Source organism: Cupressus sempervirens, chromosome 8 (assembly GCF_028749045.1).
Source record: "Cupressus sempervirens isolate cs-2001-9-10 chromosome 8, ASM2874904v1, whole genome shotgun sequence".
In the NCBI taxonomy this organism is placed as follows: domain Eukaryota; kingdom Viridiplantae; phylum Streptophyta; class Pinopsida; order Cupressales; family Cupressaceae; genus Cupressus; species Cupressus sempervirens.
Genome location: NC_143125.1, coordinates 472,666,490 through 472,690,255, shown reverse-complemented (window position 1 = coordinate 472,690,255; position 23,766 = coordinate 472,666,490). Strand labels below are relative to the sequence as shown.

Genomic DNA, 23,766 nt, shown 5'->3' with positions numbered 1-23,766 from the left:
ACTATAATGTTATGAAGTGAGGGTCTCTTTCTTCAATCCATTTGACACAATTTTTTCGCTTATCTTTGTTTCTCACTGTCCTTAAATTGATTTATATCAAACCACCTCTATTTTTATTCTCTAAACTTAATTTCTAACTATTACCAAGAAATTTTATATTTTTACTCTTTCAACTTATATATATAGTTTTGGAAAGAAAAATGATGAGATTTTATTTAAAATAATAAAACAATAAGGTTTGAACATAAAAATAAATGATTGATTGATTTTATTTTTTTATTGATGCCTAGAGGAGTGTGGACTTCAAGGAGGTAGAGAGGAGGAAAACATACTTTTCACAATAAGCCGGCCGAAACGTAGGCCCCACATGAGAGGAGGGAAGTTTAACTAGTGAGTGCCGGCGGCATGTACAGCTGACATATGCCACCCTCGTTTCAAATTACTTCCCTGCCCGCTTTACGTCCATGAATAAATGTTTTCTCCTTCTCGTTTGATTGTTGTCGTCAACGTAACAGCCAGAGCCCTTGTCCCGTTTATTTGTTCGTTCTAACTACTTGCTTTCAGCTGTTTTAAATTTGTAGCAACTGGAACGAACTGATGTGAGATATATTGTTATGCGAGCATAATTGTAAGAGTAGGAGGGTCTTCAAGAAGGAAATGCCAATGGGAATAATGAAAGGGGCAGGGACGAGCTCAAAGCCTTCGTACCCCGCAAGGCGCCCTAACAGTGCATTCAAAGACGATTCCGCAGGTTCATTAATATTTATTTCACTCAAATGCATGCAAATTTTCCTAAATAGTTATTATTTTATAACTCTTTGCTGTTTAAGTTTGGCTAATTTCTTGCTCCAATGGAATGCACTTGTATATTGATTTGAATTTGTATAATTTGTTTTGTGGAACATACTTCTTTTCTTTCCGGATATATTGCCTTATTATCTCAAATTTGATGTTTTATTTCTACAAAAAACCTCACGCTCTTATATTCAATTTTTTTCCCTTAGGTGCTTCTGTTTAAAATTTCAAATTTTCTCCTTCAATAGACAAGGAGTCTTCAGAACTGTGATATCTGGTCCGTCATTCAGTTTTCTTCTGTCAATAGTTAAGATATCTGTAAAACTCGTGATATTTGGTCGGTCTTATGTGGGAGTTTATTTTCAAACGTGCTTCTGTAGTCTTTGGCCCTTATATAGGCCAGAAATGTTTGAAATTTGTGTTATTTAGTCAGTCTTATGGATGCATTTCCTTTCAGCACTCGCTTCTTTGAAATTATTTGTTTTCACTGTTTACTTTCTTTAATTAAACTAGAAATCATCGAGATTTGTTATAATTAGTCGTCTTAGGTGCAATTTGTTATCTATGCACGCTTCTTTGTTATTTGAAGTTTGCAGTTTTCTTCCTTTAATAAAGGAGGAATATTTGAAATTTGTGCTATTTGGCCGTTCTTCTGTGCTTAGTTTTTCACACATGTTCCCTTCTTATTTTAAATTTTCCAGCTTTCTTCCTCTTGTGGATAACAACTTTTAAAGCTTATGCAATTTCGTTGGTCTTATGTCAATTGATTTTCCTCGTATGCTTCTTTGCTCTTCTAATTTTTTTCTTTCTTGTCTTTCAATAGACTTGAAAGCTTTGAAATTTGTGTAATTTGTTTGGTCTTATTTGTAGAATTGTAGTTCATGTATGGTTCTTTTTTATTTTCAATTTCAAGCTTTTTCTTTTATTGTCTGGAAATATTAGAATTTGTGTATGTTTGATCTGTATGATGTGGTGTAGTGGCAGGAAGAGTAAGGGTAGCAATAAGGTTACGGCCTCGGAATGCAGAAGAGGTTGCTACAGATGCTGATTTTGCAGATTGTGTTGAACTGCAGCCTGAGGTCATATCCTTTGTTTTCCTCCCATTTCTTATTTGAAGAAAATATAGAGCATAGCCAGATGAATAAAGATTAAAGGCCACAAAAAGATAGAAGATGTAGGTATTACGTAGAAAAATGTGAGAAATATAAGCAATTTTTAGATCCGTTAAAATCAAAAGATTTAAGTATATGATTTTACATGTAAAATATAAGGAATAATGAAGGTAAAGATTGTATTTCTGAATTCAATCTGTTTTTCATTGGCTAGAGAGAGACTTAATCAATTCTATGGTGATTATGTTCCTTAAAACCTAATCCATGCAAATAACTCTAGAAGTCTTTTTCTCCAGAATCTTGCAGACGTAATGATTTCAAATTTGTTTTTAATTTTTTTATTGAACATAGATAGGTTTTGGGAAAGCTTAAGTCATGTTTCATCATGCATTGTCTTAAAGGTTAATTTTAAGCAAGTTTTTTTTTTTGCTATATACAAATGGTAATTTTTATGCATTTAGGTTTTCTAATATATTGATGTGCTAGGAATACTCATCTAAGATTATTGTATGAAATTTCATTTTGCCAAACTCACACAAGCAACTTCTACTAGGAAGATTTAGGAGAGATGGCGATGGAAGGGGAGATTGTTATCCTACCACAATTCTCATTGTAGAAATATTTGCAATAAAATATAAAAGGATGGACATTTTGTTAGAAGCATAGAATAGATGAAAAACATTTTTCTTTCAAAATGTTCATTACCATCGGCTAGCTATCATAAGAAAACATTGAATCTAGTCTCAAACCTTGTGTGATTTTTGACTAATTTCATAAATTAATGTCCTTTTTTATTACAAAAACTTAGGTAATTCTTTTGGCCACTTCATTAATGATAATTTTCAGTTGGAAAATATCTGAAAATATTTTTGGCACTTCAAATCTTCAAATTCGATGAAAGATAAAAACTAAAACATGTAAAGAAAACTAGCCTCAGTAAATTTCAAAAGATGATTAGCTACCAAAAAAAGAGAATAAGAGGTGTCTGTTCAGTTCTGATGCCCAGCCATCCAGACGACCACGTAAAGCCAAGGCTTATGAGAGTCATGAGGGTCATCCAATGTGAGTTTTATCCAAAGGAAGAGCTGCAGTCCCTAAGGAAAGGAAAGCCTTTATCCATAGAGGTGTTGCATTCATATCTAGCTTCATTGGAAGTAGAACTACACTCACTCAGCAGCTGTATTGAGGTTAATGTAAGTCCCTCAAGGCAGCTATCTTCACACAAGAGGTTTTCTTGCTTGTGTTTCCCCTAGATGAGTTTTTGTGTTGAGTATTCTTATGTGCATGCATTGGTAAACATTTCCTTAATGTTGTTCATGATACTTGTAATAGAATGGATAATATTTTAAAATGTTGCAGCACTTTAAAAACATTTGATGAGTACGTAGATATTTGCAATTCACACATTCTACTTTGGCGTACTGGATGTATGTGGCAGCTTAACTGGGTATCTTACATCCAACTTTAGCCTCTAATATTGGGTTTCAGTGGTTTCATCGAATAAGTGATATTGTATATTATGTGAATATGTAGTAGACAAGCCTACAGATTGATCAAAAAGCACCACATAATTATTTTGTAACATTGAATTGAACTCCTTTTTGCTACAAAATGTTTTGACACAGAAAGTCATTTTATATCACTTATAATTTAATAGTTTTATTCAGTATGAAATACCTCAACAAATGTAAAACTTTCTCTGAAGCTGGCAGTAGTGTGCATGTGCAGCTTAAGAGGCTAAAGTTGAGGAAGAACAATTGGAATACTGAGACATTTCAGTTTGATGAGGTCTTCACAGAAACAGCTTCACAGAAGCGTGTCTATGAAGTGGTTGCCAAACCTGTGGTTGAGGTGAAATGTTGGCAAATCATGTAATTTTAAAGTATAATGTATGATTATGAGAGAATGTTTAGTAATGCTGTTTTTGATACCAATTGGTGCTGCTTAATCATCAATAAAATGCTGCAATGTGATTTAAGTATCTTGGACACTCTTTATTCTGGTGGAGGTACAGATTTGTCTATAAGGAATGGTTTTTGCAAGGCTGCTAGCTAATTGCATTGACTGCACCAGAACACAAATTTTTACATACTTGTGTCTGTCACATGTTTACATACTTGTAACTGCATTAATTTAGATAAACATGCTGGAAATGAGAAATATCGCATGCTACTTGAATTCTGGCTAAGACACAGTAATGACTTCTGCTGATCAAGTAGATAATCTTACCTTTAATACAAAAGCAATGCTAAACTGCATGAAGCCATCTTTAGGTTAGCTGAGACGTTACCCAACTCTGAATAAAAGATTTATCTATGTTGTATTTTTTGTTTGCAGAGCGTCTTGAATGGGTACAATGGGACGGTGATGGCCTATGGTCAGACAGGGACAGGAAAAACATTTACTCTTGGTCAATTGGGTACAAAGGATTCTGCAGATCGAGGGATAATAGTTCGGGCTTTAGAAGACATTTTGGCTGATATGAACCCAGCTCTGGATATTGTCACTGTTTCATATTTACAGGCATAACTTAGCTTCCTCTTATTATAATTAAATGGACATTAATTAAGTTTTAAAGTTTAGTATGCATGATTAAAGAGAAGCAGATATATTAAGCATTATGTGACATAATACCATCAATGATGAAACATATAAAATAATCAGGAACTGTTTGGATTGACAAGGGTTGCCGTTGGATTAAATTGCAAGCTTGACCAAACAATTGAAACCTGAAGAATCACAAATTTTGGCTAGGTAAATATACTAGGTAAATGGAAAGAAGTGCCTTTCAGACTTCTGCAAGGGGTATCTCTTACACCAAATTGCATTCACAGTGACAGAAAATAATACCTTTACCTATTTAGTGTTACATTCATAATAGCTAAAAATCTTAGGCTGCAAAGTGGAAATACCATAGAGATGAAGACAGATTCAAGAGAACAAAATGGCATGTGATCTTTTCTTGGGGAGGCTTTTAAATGAAAATCAAAGCCTTTATTGTTTTGAGACAGCAAATATAACATCTCAGTTACATATTTAAAATTCTGAAACTCTGCAGTAATATCAGGATATCATCTATCCTGCTTTTCCCTATCTCTTGTACCAAACATCCATCAGAAGATAGATATAATTAGCTTCAAAGCACTAAAGGCCTAGGTGGCCCGCAATGTAAGAAATGCAGCATTGTAGTTCAAAGTATCAATGCAACTACTTGCAAAACTAAAATCATAACCTCAAAAATCATAAATCTATTAGAATAATATCCTTATTATTCTTATTTAATGGTCAACATTATACATATTGTAAATATTAGATGTTTCTAAATTTACTTCAGTTATCGATTGTTTCTTAATAGAAAACATTGATCTTGTATCATTATAAATGATCATTTGACCACTGATTTAATTTATTGATTATTTTACCCATTGATGTAAAAATCGCCTGAGGAGATTAATCGCCTAGGCCTGAAAAAGTTTAATCGGGAAAAATCGGGGAAAAAATCGGGAACTAAAAAACCACTAAATTTTAATTAAAAAATGCGATTTTTTTACAGAATTCAATGTTTTTTTTGCATCTAATGACTTAATTACTAACAATACATAAGAAACAATCATGTTTAGATATATATCAATGCAAAAAGAGTTATTAATCGGTAAATTACTAACAAGTAAGTATTGACAAGTTGTAAATTACTAACAACTAACAAGTTCACAACACATGAGAAGTATTCTCATAAATAAAGTGTCAAATGTAAAGAGTTCAAATAAGCACATCAACATGACTACAAATAAGTACAAATGTCAAATACAGGACTACATCTTCCTCTTCCCAGTCACTTTACTAGCGAGTGCGGGAGAGGGTAAAGCTCTAGAACTAGAACCCTGCAGGGTTTGTGCCCGTGTCTGTGTCTGTGCCAATGCAGGAGATGGTGTAGCTATAGAATTAGATGTTGGTAGCTTCACATTCGCTGCGCGCAAGATGTCAAGGTCCTCTGCAGTAAGCTCAATGTCATCATCCTCATCATCGCCCTCCTCGATGTCATCCAAATCGATGTCATATCCAGTTCCACCCCCTTCCTCCTCCACAGCCTCCTCCGCGGCCTCCTTCTCCAAATTGGAGATGTCCTCCTGTGTAAATAAGGGAGCCTGCTCCTGTGTCGTCCAATCATAATAAGGATCTATCTCATCCAAATCGATTGGCCCAGGAGGATCTTGTTGCGCCTTTTTCATGCGCAATTTAAGATTATATTGCACATAGACCATGTCATTCATCCTCTTTTGGGACAACCTGTTTCTCTTTTTTGTGTGGATGGCCTCAAACAAACTCCAGTTGCGCTCACAATGTGATGCGCTACAAGGCTGTGATAGGATTCTGAGAGCAAATTTTGCAAGATTTGGAGTGCTTGCACCCCAAGTGGTCCACCAAGCCACTGCATCACAAAAATTGTACAAGTTAGAAAATACTAATAGACAACAAAAAGTGAAACATAAATATTAATTTAGCATTTGAGATTCAGAAGTTTGCAAATGTATTACCTGGGGTTTGTGTAAGCCTTGCTCTCTTGCAGAGAGAAGTGGAGAACACCTTGCCCCCTGCTGAAGTGAAGATCTCCTGCTTAGCGATGATTTTATCTCTTGTTTCCTCGCTGGTTACCATCTTTTCGACGCACTCACTTAGGCCTCTGATGACCTCTTCATCAGGATCTGCATATGTACCATCAGCCCTAACCAAAAACCAAAAACAAATAAGTCTTGCAATTTTAGTACACACCCAACACCCTACGAAAGCAAAATGAACTCAAGTCTTCGTTAACTTAAATTTGAGTAAGAATGAGCTTACAGTATACCTAAAACGTGGGTTGAGGAAATATCCTGCTGCATGAATGGGTTGGTGAAGCTGATTATTCCACCTTCTATCAATGATTTGCCAAATGGGTTCATATTTGATGCTTTCCCCCTTGTAGTAATTTTTGACAGATTCTTTGGCCTTGTCCATGGCCTCATATAGTTCACCCACCAAACGCAGAACTCTGACTAAAGGCTCAGAGACCTGCAATATAAATTTGAAATTAGTTGACAAGTTACAAAATTATTATTTACTTGAGTTACAAACTTAGTATGTTATAAAGTTGTAAAGTGTAAACTAAAACTTAAAGTTTTGTAGTTACCTTAACTATTTCATCAGCCTTATCTTCAAAATATTTATCAAACACAATCCGCACAACATTCTCTCCTTCACTCTTCTTTGAAAATGTGGAAGCAAGCCATTTTTTGGAAACAAACATTTGCTTCAAAGAAGCCAAATTATCGAGAATGCTTTGCAATGTCAAAAAAATCGTTGCAAACCTTGTGACGGCAGGCCTGACAATTTCTTTGCCATCAGTGTGCTCTCTCATCAGGCTAAGGACCCATGGGTGATTGTATATGTATTTTGTCACCCGCCTTGCATCCTCCACAATTGGAGTGACCCACTCAAGTTTGCCCATGTCCTCCAAAAGAAGGTCAAGGACATGTGCTGCACACGGGGTCCAAGAGAGAGTGGGGTGCCTCTGTTGTAGGAGTTTTCCTGCCAATTGTAAAAGCAAATACTAATTAGTTTCCAACTTTTCAAATATATCAAACTATTAAAAATTCTTGTTGTGAAATTCACAATGCACATGCAACATAAAATTACGGTTTACCTGCTGATACATATGCAGCAGCATTGTCTGTGATGATTTGCACCACATTTTCAATGCCAATCTCTAAGACCATGTTCTCCAACATCAATGCTAATGTCTGAGCATTTTTTACCTTGTTGGAGGCATCAATTGATTTCAGGAACACCACATTATCATTACAGCAGGCCAAAAAATTAATTATGGTCCTGCTCTTCCCATCTGTCCACCCGTCAGAAAGAATGGGGCAACCAAATTTTGTCCATTCTTGTTTCTGTTCCTCAACAAATGCTTTGGCCCTCTCAACAACATTTCCAATAAGCCTACAAAAACAAAATTTAGTTATGTCTTAGATTCTTAGTAATTTAAAATTGATTTAGACTTTAGTAATCAACATTCTAATTTCTAGATAAATTAATTAAAATTTAGAACTAAGTAAAAAGTTAAAAATTAAAAAGAAATCGAGTGTAATAAAATTATTCGCTTACCTGCCACCCAACACAAAACGAGAAGGGGACTTGTACCCCTTTCCTGCAACTGTCAACCCTGTGGCCAAAGCCTCCCAATAGGGACTGTCAACAACACTAATAGGAAGGTTGTTGAAAACCTAGAAATCTGCTAGTGCATTGTCCAACTGGTCATGGACCTCCTTATTCCATCTAGTGGCCTCTAATGAAGGTTGTGCACCAGGTGTGTGCCTCGGCACAAAATAGCTCCCTATCCCAGAAGCACCTGCTGATCCTGATGGTGTGGAAGTGCTAGGAGGTGTAGGAGTGGGAGTGGGAGTGGAACTCGTGAAAGAAAAACCACCCTGTTTGCGGACACGCGGCCCACGATAAGAGCCAGCCATGTTCTCAATGGCTGCCTCCTCCTCCTGAACATCAACGAAATTGCCCTGGGTCTCTGTTATGGCTGCCCTGACATGCAATTTATTCCGCTCTCTTTGCAATTTTTTTTGCTCTCTAGCTGCGAGCAAGGCATTTGCAAACCTTTTTATTTCTTCTGTTGTACTCTCATAAGGATTCGTATCATGTTTTGAGATCCCTGCGATGTGATATTTGAACCGGTAAATGCCCCCGAATATTACTTTTTCACATCGAATGCAAATCACTTTGGTTGGTTCATCGGGTGCTTCATAGGCATATTTCCATGCTTGATCTCTCGCATTCTTTGGCCTGGTGCCAATGTAGCCTGAGGGGCATGGAGTCAATGGCCATTTGTCTGCCATTTAAAACTGCTGCGGGCTGCCTACATATACAAATTTAAAAAAAAAACTATAAATAAATTATAACAAGATCAAAGTTAACAGTTGAACAAAGAATTCAAGCAACATTCCAATAACAACACCAATAAATTGAAATCCAAATAACATTCAAACAAACTAGCTGCTAGGGTTTCAAATTTTTTTAAAAAGGGCAAATTTTTAGCATAAATTCGATCTAGAATGGAAAAAAATGCAAATGAATGCATTTAATCTTGCTTACATTCATCAAATGCATTCCTAACTAATTAGGAATGTATTTTTATCCATTTACATGCAAGAAAAAAAATACAATCTCTTGCAAAAACAAAAAACAAAGATTCAAATCACTTACCTAGTAACGAAGAAATCGAATCAAAAGGCCTCCAAATGCACTTGATTTTGCCTATTTCTTGCCAAGAACTCCTTCTCTATCCTCTCCTCTCCAAAATGCCCTAAGCAATGTAAAAACATAATGAAAAAAATGTGTTTTTTCGTCACTTTATGTGACTGCCGGGTGCAGGCGAATTTTTTGCAACAAATCACGATTTTTTAGGCGATTAATCTGTGATTTTTTGGAAAAAATCTGCAAAAAAAAATCGCGATTTTTGGGGCGACTAAATCACTGGCCCCAAAAAATCGCGATTTTATCTCGTATCGCCGATTAATCGGCGATACTCACATCTATGATTTTACCAATTACTTGCCTTAGAGTAGTATTAAATGTTTTTTGAAAATTTTTAATATATTTTTAAAAATTATTGGTTTTTAAATTTTTCGAAAAGCTTCTCTTGGTATCAAGGGTTTCTTCATGATCTTTCATACCACTTCTTTTATCTGCAATTATTGGTATTTTACGAAAATTCTAACCTGCCATTTTTTGTTTTGCTTGTTAACGGCGATTTCTTTTCAAAAAATGTTCGCATTCTTCTTGTTTTTATTCCCTTCTTATTGCAATTTTGAAGGCTTTTTATTCGTATTTTAAGGTTTTGGTGCTGTTTCAACTGTAGAAGAATTTTTGGGCACTGTTTTGTGCATTGAAAGAACTCTTTTTTCATTGTTTTACTATGTTTTTCGGCTTGTCTCTTCTCTGCAATATATTTTGAGGGCCTGTGATGACATTTTTCATGATACTAGTTTTCCCCCGTGACTCTTTCTAGGTTTATTGTCTTTAAAATGATGGGATAATTTCTGTAATTTCTCTGTCAGCATTTGAAAAAAATGTGATCTCTATTCTCTGTGTTGGGTTTTTTCTTGAATGACAAAGGTTTTTACCTGCAATTCGGCTTCTGCACTGGTCTTTTACTCAACTTGCATTTTAAAACACAATTTTCTTCAAATATTCTGGGCAGGGTCCTCTATTTTTGTGTTTTCTGATTCTCTGCAACCTAGCTTTTTTTTTGTAATTCTAGTTGGCTAGGTTTTGTGACAAAACCTCTAATTCTTTTGACGGAATTTATTTTTACCTTACATATTCTGTGTGACTTTTTTACGGAGATTTTTGGTTCTTCATCAAAATTTTCCAGGTCTACCAAAAATCTGTACATTGGGATTCATACTAGTCATGCTTCATTACATTTTCAAGTCTGTGCTTGAATTTGCCGTTTTTTTTGCATTGGGATTCGTAGCTTAGATTCTAGCATCTATTTGTTGCCTCTATAGATTTTCACATTTTTCATGCCTTGAAAAATGTGGAGATGGCGTCTTTGATCAACATAATGTTGGAAGGCAATCAACGATTCAACATAAAAAATTACAACAAATGGAAGCAAAAGATGATGTCAATCTTTGAGAATCATCATCCCAATGAGCTCATTTTGGGTAAATAGTTTTGACCTACTAGAGCTGGATAAGATCAGGATTATTTTGTCAATGCAAACGAGAAGTGTTCAGTTACTGATGATGAGTTGCCTCAAGTGCCATCGAATAAGATAGTTGCAGAGTTCTAGACTATTTTGAAGGATCTCCATGAGACATCAAATAAGGGCCATGCGTTCTTCTTGAAGAACCAACTATTATCTATCATGAATGATGAGTGTATGTTCTTATAGGAGCATTTGATAAAGATTAAGGACATTCGAGGTCAGCTAGAGGCCACTGCTCGAAAAATGGAGGAAGAGGATATGGTATTCATAACCTTGAAGAATCTACCTAAATCCTATGAGCACTTCATTGAAATACTCAACATTGCTGTTGACTCAAAATTTTAGACTTGTGCACTAAAATTTTGTAGTAGGATCATTAGAAACAATAGTTTGGTAGCAATCTGATGATGAGTTTCCTTAAGTGCCATTGAATAAGATAGTTGTAGAGTTCTGGACTATTTTGAAGGATCTCCATGAGGCATCAAATATGAGCCATGCGTTCTTCTTGAAGAACCAACTATTATCTATCATGAATGATGAGCATATGTTCTTACATGAGCATCTGATAAAGATTAAGGATATTCAAGATCAGCTAAAGGCCACTGCTCGAAAAATGTAGGAATAGGATATGGTATTCATAACCTTGAAGAGTCTACCTAAATCCTATGAGCACTTCATTGAAACACTCAATGTTGTTGTGGACTCAAAATTTTAGACTTGTGCGCTAAAATTTTGTAGGAGGATCATTCAAAACAATAGTTTGGTAGCAATCCAACTTTATCCTCTTTCGAAAAAGCTTTTGGTAGCCAATTTTTTCACAAGGATAAAGACAAGCCTCCATCATCTCAATAGACAGGCTCCAATCAGCCTTAAGGTAGCTCAAAGAACAAGAAAATTCTATTTAACTATTGCCACAAAGTTGGATAAAGGATTGTTGGACTTATCTTGTTTCTGAAAAGTAGTAGGGAGGGTCTCATCCCAAGGCCAATGCCGTAGAGCACTGAGTAGAAAGAATCTGCATTTTATGCTTGCATGGAAAAATGCCCAGCTGATTATGTGAAGTCTTTCGCTTGGTATGTAGACTCCAATGATCCTCGACACTTAACTCATTGGTGTGATTGGTTCACAGATATCTCACCTTTGATCGATTTAGTCATATTTAGTGGAGGAAAAGAGTATACTGTTGTCGAAAAGGCCTACATGCAGATACAATTTGGTGGGAAGAATCTCATATTCCTTAATGTCTATTATGTTCCTGGTATAGAACTGAATCTTCTCTTTGTCAGCCAGATTATGTGGCATTCTCCTTAGTTTGATGTGGTTTTCACTTTACATAAGTGTTCGATTGATGATTGTGCGACTTGCACTACTATGGTTACTAGCATCAAGGATCATGGTGTAATGCCCCGCCTGGAGATCTTTGGAACAAGGATAAATAAAAGCCAATACATCTTGTTTTATAAGGTATCAAGCATGGATTCAAACATCAACATGCAACCGATCAAAAGATCACAATGGAAGACTTAACCAAACAATCCAAGCAACCAACGATCTCCAAGCATCACTACTTACCAACACGTTCAATAACCAACTAGGAACGTTAACCAAACAAGAAACACTTAATCTCCACATGACATTTAATAAGAGCCCCGTGTTCTTTCTAAAGAACCAACTATTTTTTTATTATGATGGATAAGCGCATGTTTAGGAATCTTACAAAGATCAAGGGCATTCAAGATTAGCTAGAGGCCATTAGTCGAAAAATGGAGAAGGATATGGTCCTCATAATTTTGAAGATTCTACCTAAATCCTGTGAGCACTTCATCTATAAGCACTAACATAATTGTCACTAACGTTGACTTAAAGTTTTTAGAATTGTGCACCAAACTTTTGTAGCTGGATCATTGGAAACAAGAAAATAGTAGCAATATGACTTCATCCTCCTCAAACAAAGCTTTTGTAGCCAAATCCTTTCACAAGGATAAAGGAAATTCTCCATCAACTCTACAGATTGGCTCTAGTTAGCTTCAGGATAGCTCAAAGGAAAATATCTTTGTTTTTAACTACTCCACAAATTTGGTCACTTGATAAATGTAAAGACCCGTACTTGCAACTCCTCTCAAATCAATTTGTAAACATTGAGTCGAAGCCATACGGTAACCTGAGTGCAATAAAACACTTGTACGGATGCCAAACAAGGATTTGTGGTCAAAAGGGTGAAGGCCGTACGATTGTAGTTGGTCACCAAATGTGCCGTACGGTGGACAAGAGATGGAGATTGTACGGTGGTACAAGGAGATCGTAAGGTGGTACAAGGGAGCTGTGTGGTGACCAAAGGTCAAAGGGAAGTACGGTGTGAGGGCCTAGAAGGCTGTACGGTGAGTAGTCCGTATGGTAGAAAACCAATGCAGATTAACAAGGCTGTACTATATGAAAGGTGAACGAAAATGAGTGTTTCTAGGATGGAGGACAGATAGAGAAAAATGCACACATAAACCTACAGATCCAGATTTATTAAATAACACCGAATAGGAAATGGAAATTGAACACATATACTCCTTAATATTAGCCAAAAGATGGTGCTCCGAATCGCCAGATCCGAGCGAAGTATAATAGGTGCTGGAATAGGGTGAGGGTTGAATCGCATCGAAACCAGAATAGCCAAGTAGGGAAGATCTTTCACTTCCAAAATGGCGAACAATAGGAATTCGTAGTACAAAAGAAATAATCCGAATGTATTTAAATACCCATCGGGAAAACTTTCCGAGGGTGTACAAAGATAGCCGATGGCTGCACTTACCTACGAAAACAAAACTAAAATGGGTCCAAGATATTTTACATCAATTGGTCCATTAATAAAGATTGATTAATAATCTATTTTATGATGGGGATATTACAGTCCTCGCATCTCAAAATTTTCTTAGCCTCAAGCAAACGCAATGCCGGATGCTGTAGAATGTGCTCGCCTTCCCAGGTTGCGTCGTCCAGCGGCAAGTGTTTCCAATGTACCAAATATTCCTTCACCGTTCAGTTCTGCTGGGTCTTCTCACGTACTTCAATAATCTTTGCTGGTTCCAATATGAGCTTTCCTTCTTCATTGAGCAGCGGACAGTTTGTAGCTACCGTGACGTTCTGTCCTACAACTTTCTTTAGGCAGGAAACATGGAAAACGTTATGAATACGGCTCCCCTTCGAAAGTTCTATTTCGTAGGCGATTTCACCGATGTGGCGAACTACACAATAAGGGCCATAAAATTGTGGCTTCAATTTTTTGTTTCCCTTTTCTTTCAATGAGGACTGTCGGTATGGTTGGAGCTTGAGGTAGACCAAGTCTCCTACTTAGAAACTTCTCTCTATTTGGTGTCTATCGACGTACATCTTTTGTTGATTCCGTGCTTGTTGTAAGTTTTCCTTCTGGTATCTTAGGATGCCCTGTCCCTCTTGAAGCCAGTCCCTCACCTTTGGTGCATGACTATCTCCCAGAATTGTGTCGATGAAGGAAAGGGGTTCGTACCCGTATAGAGCTTTGAATGGTGCCATCCCGATGGACATGTGGTACGTGGTATTGTAACAATATTCCCCTAGGTGTATCCATTTGACCCACGTCCGTTGTTGTGCTGAAACGTAGTTCCGAAGGTAACCTTTGGGCCACTTGTTCACAATCTCCGTTTGTTCGTCTATCTGAGGGTGGTAAGTAGTACTTGGTGACCATTCTGTCTTTGCCAACCAAAACAATTTTGTCTAGAGGATACTAATAAATCGTCCATCCTGATCACTGACAATATTTTGGGGTAACCCATGCCGACCTACGACTACCTATAAGCCGTGCTTAAATACCCGTCGGGGAAACTTTCTGAGGGTGTACAAAGATAGCAAATGGTTACATTTACCTACGAAAGCAAAACTAAAATGGCTCTGAGATATTTTACATCAATCAGCCCATTAACAAAGATTTGATTAATAATCTATTTTATGACGGGGATATTACAATAAAGGAATGCTGAAATCATCTTGCTTCTATAGTAGAAGAAGAGAAGGTCTCATCCTAAGGCCATTGTCGCAAAGCACCCAAAGAAAAAGAAATGGTAACGGGCATCCCTATCTAGTTGACATGGAAAGCCTAAAGAATTCATATCTTACACCATTAACATCCACACATGCCCCTAGCATCTTGCATCAAAGTGCCAACCATGTTGCAAAACTATTTAGGAAACCCCAATCCTTCTAACATCATGAAGATATAGCTCCATTCAATTCTATGGTATGAATTTTCAAAATCAATCAGTAACATAGAAGCCCCTTGCTTAGAGTCTTTAGCCGGTTGCATAGCCTCCCAATAGGTTAATAGGTCTTCAAGTATTCACCTACTCTTCATAAGTCTAGTTGGAGTAAAACTCACCGCATTTCAAAGAATTTTGTATGAGAGATTGAGGAAGGCGACAGGCCTCCAATTTTTAATAAGAGTTCTATCCCCCTCCTTAGGAATCAATTTGATCAATACACTATTTTCCTCCTCTCTGAAGGAGCCTTTTTCAAAGACTTTATTATAAATCAACAATAAGTAATGCTCAAACCATTCTAGATGTTCCTACATGATGCCATTCAGCCCCGGGGACTTGTCATTGCTCAAGGATGTTATTGCCTTGTTTATCTCATCAACATATATTTTTTTAGTCAAAATCTTTGTATCATCTTCATTGACTTTGCAAGGGATAATGCTTTTGTTTTATTCTTAGCCTCTTCCGAGGTCATTGTCTTTTGATGAATACAATTCACCATAGAACTGTTTGAAAGCATCCAATATGTCCATCAAATCCTTGATATTTCTATCTCCTCCCCAAATACAATCTATCTTTTCCTTGGGCTTTTTGCTTTTGAGGATTCGAAAGATGGTTTAGATCCCTTATTCCCATTTTAACCAATTCATTCTAGCCTTCGTCTCAAGTGCCATGTAATGTCCCCTACTAGACACTGCTTAGGTAACATGGATCTTTACGCATTGATGCACAATATTATGCCTTAATTAAATTAGAGATAGTTAATTAGTCCATGATACCATGCATAATGATTATATTCAACCCTAATCCTTACTTCTTTATTAACCCAACATGAAGGATTGGGGTTTACTATTATACGATGCTTGAAACTACCTCCACAATCAAGTCCAAGGATTTCATGAATGCTCATCAATACCTCCTGGGATTCATCTAATTTTGGGATAGATTTACTCGCCTCTCCCTATATAATAACCTATTCTTTTAAAGGCATTTATGAAAGATTTAAGATTAGACCAACATACTTTTCATTATATTATGAATACATATATTTGGTGTATATATATATTAAATGTCATGTATTCTATATATCCACATATTAAAATATTATATATATAATTTTAACTATTATTATATATATTTATTCAATTTTCATCTATTATTCTTTAATATGTATTATTAACCACCTCCATAATACACACACACATACTGATATTATAATCCTCTTGTTCCATTCTTGTTAGAATGTCACATAGTATTATAAAAACATTTAAACAATTAAAATACCATAAAGTTGTAATCATAGAATTATGAATCATGACCATACCATCGTAACATCATATATTTCAAGTTCAAAATCAAAGATTCAAAACATTAGTATGTTAGTTGTCAAGTGATAAATAATAATATCAAATTCAAGTATCATTGTTTCAAGTTCAACTAGTGGATTGAAAGTTTATTGATAATCTTCTTCTTCTAATGCAATCAGATTTCCACAATCCATGATTTATAATGCTGAGTTTCTGGAATAGATTGTGTAGAGATTTTTCATCAAAAATATCTACACAATCTATTCCAGAAACTCAGCATTATAAATCTTCTTCTTCTTCACTAGTATTAGTTGACTCACAAACAAAGCTAAGGCCAATGGGATCACCTGCACCAATAATATTATTGGTGTCAAGATATTCAAATTCATCAAGTGCAAGCCGAGAAGTGGAAGCATCCAAGTTCACAAGCTTTACATTTATATTCCACCTCTTCGTCTCCCCTTCATTGTATTCTTGACTCGTGAGAGATGAGACACAAGGTGTAATGTGCAAATACCAAGCTCTTCGCTCTTTTTGATTGCAACTTATTGTGCTTTAGTGGGTGGATGAAAGAATATGTGCTCCAGTATCTTTCTTATGCAGATGAACTCTCAACCTATGAAGACAAGACAAAGTAAACAATTAAAATAAAATTATTAATCTTATAAAATAAAAATTACTAGCAATTCTTGAAGATGAAGTAAACTATTTTTTTAAAAATAAAACTTACCTGTGATATAATTTTGATTGCGAGGGGCTGTAACATTTGGAATTTTTGACCATGGAGGTACCACAAACTATGAGCATCCTTCCAAAACCGATCACAAAGAGCATCATTACTTAGATTCTTGCATTCACAAACTCTATGAACTCAACCGTAATTAAATCTCGCATATCATCATCAGGAAAGAGTCTTTCAAATGCTGCCTTGTACCCATCAGACACTTCCAAATCTTTAAATGGCGGCAACCTTCCTGGTAGATCATTATATTGGGTGCCATAATATTTGGGCGTCAATGCATGGGCAAGAAAATATAGAGGAGTGGTCATTTTGTTCCATTGTTCTACAACAATTGTTAGTAATTGTCTGAAGAAGGCCTCTGAGGATCTTGCTATTATTCATTTACAATTTGATTGATCTTATCAACCATTAAATCTATGCCATTGTAGATCTCTCCAAGGCAAGACCTATCCATGTCGGTGTACCAAAACATGCTCATAATAGGCTTGGTGAACTTAATGAGAATTTGTTTTTGAAATATCCTTTTCTCTCACTATTCCTTTGTCTCCATATAGACTGATTGTTGCTGATTACCATAGTGCAAAGTGCCTCTGTCACTTGCACAAGTTGTCTCAAGATGATTAAATTTGATGCAAAATAGGTCTCAATGACCTGTAACACAAATTAGAGCAAAATAATACTACTATTAGAAACATTCTTAAAAAAAAAAATACACATTACACAATCAAAATATGAAAATCAGAAATTGTAAGATGCTCATAAAAAAAAGTTAAATTACTAACTTGAGTTTAGGTTCACTTACCTTCAATAGCTCCAAATGTGGGAGAACTATCTATATCCAAATTGAGATGGATGGGTAGGTTTCGCCTTTACTATTTCACCTTCTATAGATAGTAGGCGTGGATAGCTCACCGAACATAATGGGTTGGGTAGGTGATATCCAATAAAAAAATGGGAGAGGGATGTGCATCCGCAATGCACCATATTCTAGATATTACTTGAGTAACATGGTGGTTTGTGACAAACATTTGGATATCCTCAACCTCTTCATACACCTCTTTGGTCCACCCAATTTTGTTCCGAATCTTTTATAGCATAGGATTGAGTGATCAACCAACAAAACATAAGTTTTACAATTCTTTGCATTGTTTGTTATGGCATGGACAATGACAGGGATGAGAATAACAACAATAAATGACGCATCTTTTACTTGCCTCTCACAATTCACAAATTTCAAAAACATTGCCCCTTTGTTGGACACTACAATGATATTGATCAATGAACGATTTGTTGCATTTTTCTACGAGTATGGAATAATCAACACCCTTTCTTAGTCCATGAATCCCTTGTGGATTTCAATCGATCATCAATCCCCTTGACCTCTCTATCCAACAAGGTGGTCCATAAGTCTTATAGGACTCTGCAAGTCTTGAGCCAAGTCGGGCCCCAGGGGTTTTTGGCCTCGGATTCAGACTTGGCCAAATCTTGTACAGTCCTGCCAAGACTCGTAGAGTCCATGGACACTGCTGACTTGGCGTGTCCCGTGGCCAGGACTCTATCACGACCAATTGAGCCATGAAGCAAAAAATGAACATTTCTTAATTGTTTTAATGATTCTTTTTGGCTTATATCTCTTCTCTAAGATCTTAGGAGGTGATTGTAATGTTTGCGAACATAAAGACGACATATAATGAAGCATTATTACAGTCATAGGATAAACTTTATAAGATTAGTAGTGGTATCATAGCATGGACAACCATTTGATAAAAGCATATATTACTATCATGATACAGACACAAGGACATTAGTCAGATAAAGGGACAATGAATAACACACATTCCATAAATATGTGGCAATGAATGTTTTAAAACATATCATAAATAAAGTGCATCACAATAGTCAAAAAAATGGATAACACAAGGTATAACAATTTGGGAGCAAAGAATGATCAAGAACTGTCAAATGATATGAGACGGTTGTTCAAAACAATGATACACATAAAAGACCCAAGAACAACAAGATACAAGCATCGTCACAACATTAATTGAGACAATGGGTATTAATGAAGAGTATTTAAGAAGATATGTAGCATTAGAAAGATAAAGTACAATTATCAATCAACTGTCCAAGGATCAACCAAAGACTGTGGTATATGCATCTATGTCAAGGTCAATGACCCTAGTACAAGGTAGAACTTTATGATTTGAAAGAGGGGCAGTGCACAATATTAATGTTATTGTTGCAACACTAAATAACAGAGATGGGGAAGATGTGGAAAGTAGTAGTTAAAGAAGATAGTAAAGTAACCCACTTTAAATCCTATAAAGCTTAGTGAAATGACGTATATTGTAGACATTTGATAGTGACACTATTTATTTTTCTAATGTGTTATTTAGTAACTAGTCTTACAATTAACTTATTTCCTTCAGAAATTCTCATTTATACTTATGCGATCAATGTAAACTTGTGTATATGTGCGAAGTAGCATCTATTTATATTAATTATTGTGTCTTCGATGTTAATGACTATATGGTGCACGGAAAAAGTTTTAAATCCTTAAAATTTTCTGAATTTCTTGGGTTTTCAATTTGCCTAGTCCAGACGCTAAATCGGAGTTTAAGCCCAAAACCATCTCACCAACTCCAATTCTTGTAACTATGGTCCATACTCTCTCATAACCAGGGCCCTTACACTCTCTTGGAGCTTTATTGGCACTTTTCAACATCTTCCAGAATGGATAGCGAGCAACACTAAAAGGCAGCCCCTTCACAAACCATCTTGCCACATCAATGTCAGCAATTTCTTGACTCTCATTTTGAAATATAGTTTCCAATGGTCCCTTTCTTTTGTGTGTAAGGGGTGCTTCAATTTCAGTATGAAGGTCACTTGAGGTAATATAAAAGGGGTGATCTTCTATCACAACATTTGTAGGGTGGGGTTGTATTCCTTTTTTTAAACTTTTACTACCAATGGTATTTTTCCTATGTTCTTCTCTCTCTTTTGCTACCTCTGCTCTGCAATATATTTCAATACTGTTGTATTTGATATAGGTGCATCTTTTTTCCAGGGAATTTTGTGAGTCCTCTTCCATGGATTCCACATACATGGCCTACCATACGATAATATAAACTATTCATTTCTACATCACAACCTCAACATTTCCAACAAAATGCACCTTCTCCTCTAGGGGGTCTTACAATAGTAACATAATTCCACAAAGGAGAATTGGAATGTGGTTCTATTCTTTGTGCAGTATTGCCTATGGAGGAAGAGGTAGATGCCATTACAGTTCCTTTTCCTATGGTAAGAAATTGTACTCACATTCAATATAAAAGCAAGAGAATGAAAGAACAAAAACCAAAACAAATGGACAAGAACTTACCTTTTCCAATCATTGTAAGCTTGCTAAGGTGTAAGAATAAGGCACAAACTCTTGAAGAAGATCCACAAATAATTCTTCCAACACCTTGCACAACCAAACTCTTTCTCAACTACCTATTTCCTCCATCTCAAGACAATATAACCTATTTGCACACCTCAAATGAGAGAATTGGTAGATCTTATGCACAATGAAAGAGAAATGACAATAAAATAAAAAGCTTAAACAAAAACAAAAAAAAATGGAACAAGAACTTACCTTTTCCACTCGTTGTAAGTGTTAAATTTTTAGATTAGATTTATTTAAATTCACTAATTCACATATATGAACGTGTTCTCAATCTTTCAACAAAACTATAATGTGATATATAAATTTTTATATTAATTTAACTTGTGAAGTACTTGTAAATGGTATATCCTACTTGCACGAAGGTCTCTTCTTTTATCTCTGATTTAATAGGCACACCATTCTCTCACATGTTATTTTTATGTATTCAAAAGGGAGGTCTTATTCAAATATATACCACCCACGATGAGTGGACACGACCCCACATAAAACCATGCACCCAAATGTTACATTGTACCTATGTTAGGTTAGATAGATAAAAATGAACACAATGATATAATTGCAGATCAAGACAGGTCAATGCAGATAAGACAAACGGTTTTGACAAGACAAAATGGCATGTGAAAGGTTAGATGAACACCCGACCATATGCCAACAAAGACATTTATGCAATGCTCAACGCAAACATTTGATATTCCCCGACACCCCTATGAAGGACACTTGAGCAACAGGTTTAGATATTGTACATGCCTAGGGACGGGTACATGCACGATCACCTAGAAGATATTAATATATGGGCATGCCTAATATATGACAACTATATGAAAGTAAGTATATAAATAAAGAACCCTTGATTTGTAATTATAACTATCATATAATTAGGATACATATATTAGAGAACATTATAGATATAATATATAATTATATATATAATACTTAATCAAAAAATTAACCTTTATGTTTACACCTTATGTTTTATCTGACAGAAGCTATAAAACATTAACAGTAAGCTTGCAAAGGTGTAGGAACGAGGTACAAACACTTGATGAAGATCCACAAACAATTCTTCCAACTCCTTGCACAACCAAACTCTTCTCAACCACCTTTAGCACAAGTCAAAATAACTTATTTGCACATCACAAATGAGAGTTAAAAGTCAACATAAGCCTTTCAAATCCACTTTTTAGGGTTGTGGATGTAAAACATTATCAAATTTGTGAAAAAAAAAAACTTGGCTGCTGTCTCCGGGCTGTAGTTCCTGCAAGTTTTCTGCAAGTTTGCAAGATTTGGAGGCGGTCTGCCCAGGTCTAACCTGGCTTGTGGTCTTGTTTGAACTAGGCCTGTATGGTACAGATCCTATCTAGACTCATAGGCATATTGAATCAGAACCACGGACCAGGTGGAACCATGGCTGGTCTGGTGTCCAACTTGGAGGAACTAGACATACTAGATTTTAACATTTTAATTTAATTTAATTATTTATTTAATGGAATTTTACTGTTTAATTATTATTTATTGTTAAATCCTATTCTAGAAAGGGGACATTACATCTTTTTCAGTAGGCTGCATATGAATTGTATCTCTGCATCAATCTATTGAATATTCAGCAAGTTGAAAAGAAAACCAACTTTGATGCCACTATACTATCCCTACCAAAAATTTATAACCAACTTGGAAATTTATTGATTTTTCACTCAAAGACAATCAAATAGTTGGCGGACATTAAACATTCAATATATGCTTTCATGGCTCTTCCTGTCACATAAAACGGGGAATCCTCCCTAGGCATGCTCCATGCTCTTCTTTGCCACTGAAATACTAGGATCGAACTAAAAACATGGTCGTCCACTATTTATGCGACTTAAAATATAACAAATGCCAATAGTGTGCACTCCTAATGCATCTGTTATTTAAACATCAACATAACACCTAGGCGAGATCTTGAACACTTGTTGTCAACCAAATCATTCTTTATTTGTGTTAGATGCTTCTAATTTTCCATTTCTACTTTAGTGCACTCCTTTTGTCTTATTGTCACTTTAAGGAAAGCCTTATATTTCATTCTTTATCTTCCAGTTCTTCATCACTTGGACAAGTCTACTTCCATTGGACAAACTTACGTCATTTCCTGTGTACACACACGGCTTGATCAATGGACGATTAAATGACAAATCTTGCCAAGTGGAAACGCGAACAAAGTCAGTACAAATAAAACCACAACAATATCAGATTTCTATTAAGCTGCTTATTTATATGCTAGGAATAGTTAAGTCTCGACAAAGAAAGTATAAAGTACAGAATTCATCTCTCGTGCCTATAGATATTTATCATTGATTTATCTTATACAGGACCCACTTTTGTTTGTTACAAATCATCAAAATAAATGCTAACATTCTTGTTCATCATACAATGATATTAGAACCTTAATGATAATGTATTTAGAAGATGGCACAGCCTCCTTAAATTGTGCTTTTCTGATAGAACTTTTATTTTATTATTCTCCTTAAAGAGTGTTATATTTGTAATAATTCTAAATTTGAATTTTTCCAGATATGATTGCTTAATCCTTCTTACAAATTTCTTATAGAGATGAAATTTCTCAAATATACAGGGGAAGTTGTTACGGTGGGAGTTTGTTGTTTTCATGCTGTTTTACTAGTTTAGGTGTTTAAACATAATCAACTAGTTCAATTATACTTTTCAAAAAGTTATAGCAAATATATGACTTCCTATTAATTCTATTTTAGTGGCTACTAATGATTCTTTTTCAATTCATTCTCTAGTGGTCCTTTATTGGCTAACAGTTTTGATCAAGAGATAGGTCAGGCAGTTTGATGTTATAAATTGTTCTGGTTTTGTTTTCAAAGTTATTCAAATTGTTGTAGTTTCAGAGGAACTTTTTCTCGCATGCAGTGTCATGCCACAACTTTTGACGGAAGAACACAACCAATTTTTTTCTTTTTGCTTTAAAAGATACATTAACGTTTATTATTTAATTGAATGATTTGGTGTACACTATGCAAGGGTTTACACTCCTATCAGGTTGTGGTTATACTTGACTGTTACTCTGTGTAATTAAATGTGCGAGTTGCATTCTAAGTTTATAGTTTACGATGAAGATTCGAAAATTACCTAACTGAATTTGTTGATCAGATTAAAGGAACTCTATTCATATTTAAACTTGGAGTTGTTTAAGTTCGCTAACGGATCAAGATGGCTTCACTCGGGGGTTCAGAGTACGAGCCCTTATTGTTCTGTACATAAACCAAGACACTCTGATGTGCAGGTGTGATCCAAATTATGCAAATATAACGGTGATAGCCCTGA

General features: G+C 35.6%; 2 protein-coding genes across 5 annotated transcripts in view; one reads left to right on the top strand and one right to left on the bottom strand.

Annotated features, from left to right (window-relative positions):
- Positions 1 to 378: 378 nt before the first annotated feature.
- The window catches only part of LOC149543283 (kinesin-like protein KIN-UB), a 305,487-nt gene continuing 282,099 nt past the window's right edge, over positions 379 to 23,766 (top strand). For 3 of the 4 annotated variants that reach the window (XR_016355614.1, XM_089798130.1, XM_089798128.1), the window contains exons 1-4: positions 379 to 751; positions 1,774 to 1,874; positions 3,636 to 3,758; positions 4,245 to 4,430. Coding sequence is in view for 3 of the 4 variants with exons in the window: in XM_089798130.1 (XP_089654256.1) it covers positions 658 to 751; positions 1,774 to 1,874; positions 3,636 to 3,758; positions 4,245 to 4,430 (504 nt within the window). In the remaining variant the exon portion in view is untranslated. The remainder of the gene's footprint in view (positions 752 to 1,773; positions 1,875 to 3,635; positions 3,759 to 4,244; positions 4,431 to 23,766) is intronic. The other variant, XM_089798129.1, reaches the window with a different exon arrangement.
- LOC149543284 (uncharacterized) lies at positions 5,720 to 8,791 on the bottom strand. The gene is made up of 8 exons (XM_089796537.1): positions 8,553 to 8,791; positions 8,296 to 8,480; positions 8,052 to 8,109; positions 7,588 to 7,886; positions 7,075 to 7,472; positions 6,754 to 6,956; positions 6,443 to 6,630; positions 5,720 to 6,336 (listed from the first exon to the last, which is right to left on the bottom strand). The coding sequence occupies exons 1-8, from the start codon at positions 8,789 to 8,791 to the stop codon at positions 5,720 to 5,722; spliced, it is 2,187 nt and encodes a 728-aa protein (XP_089652663.1).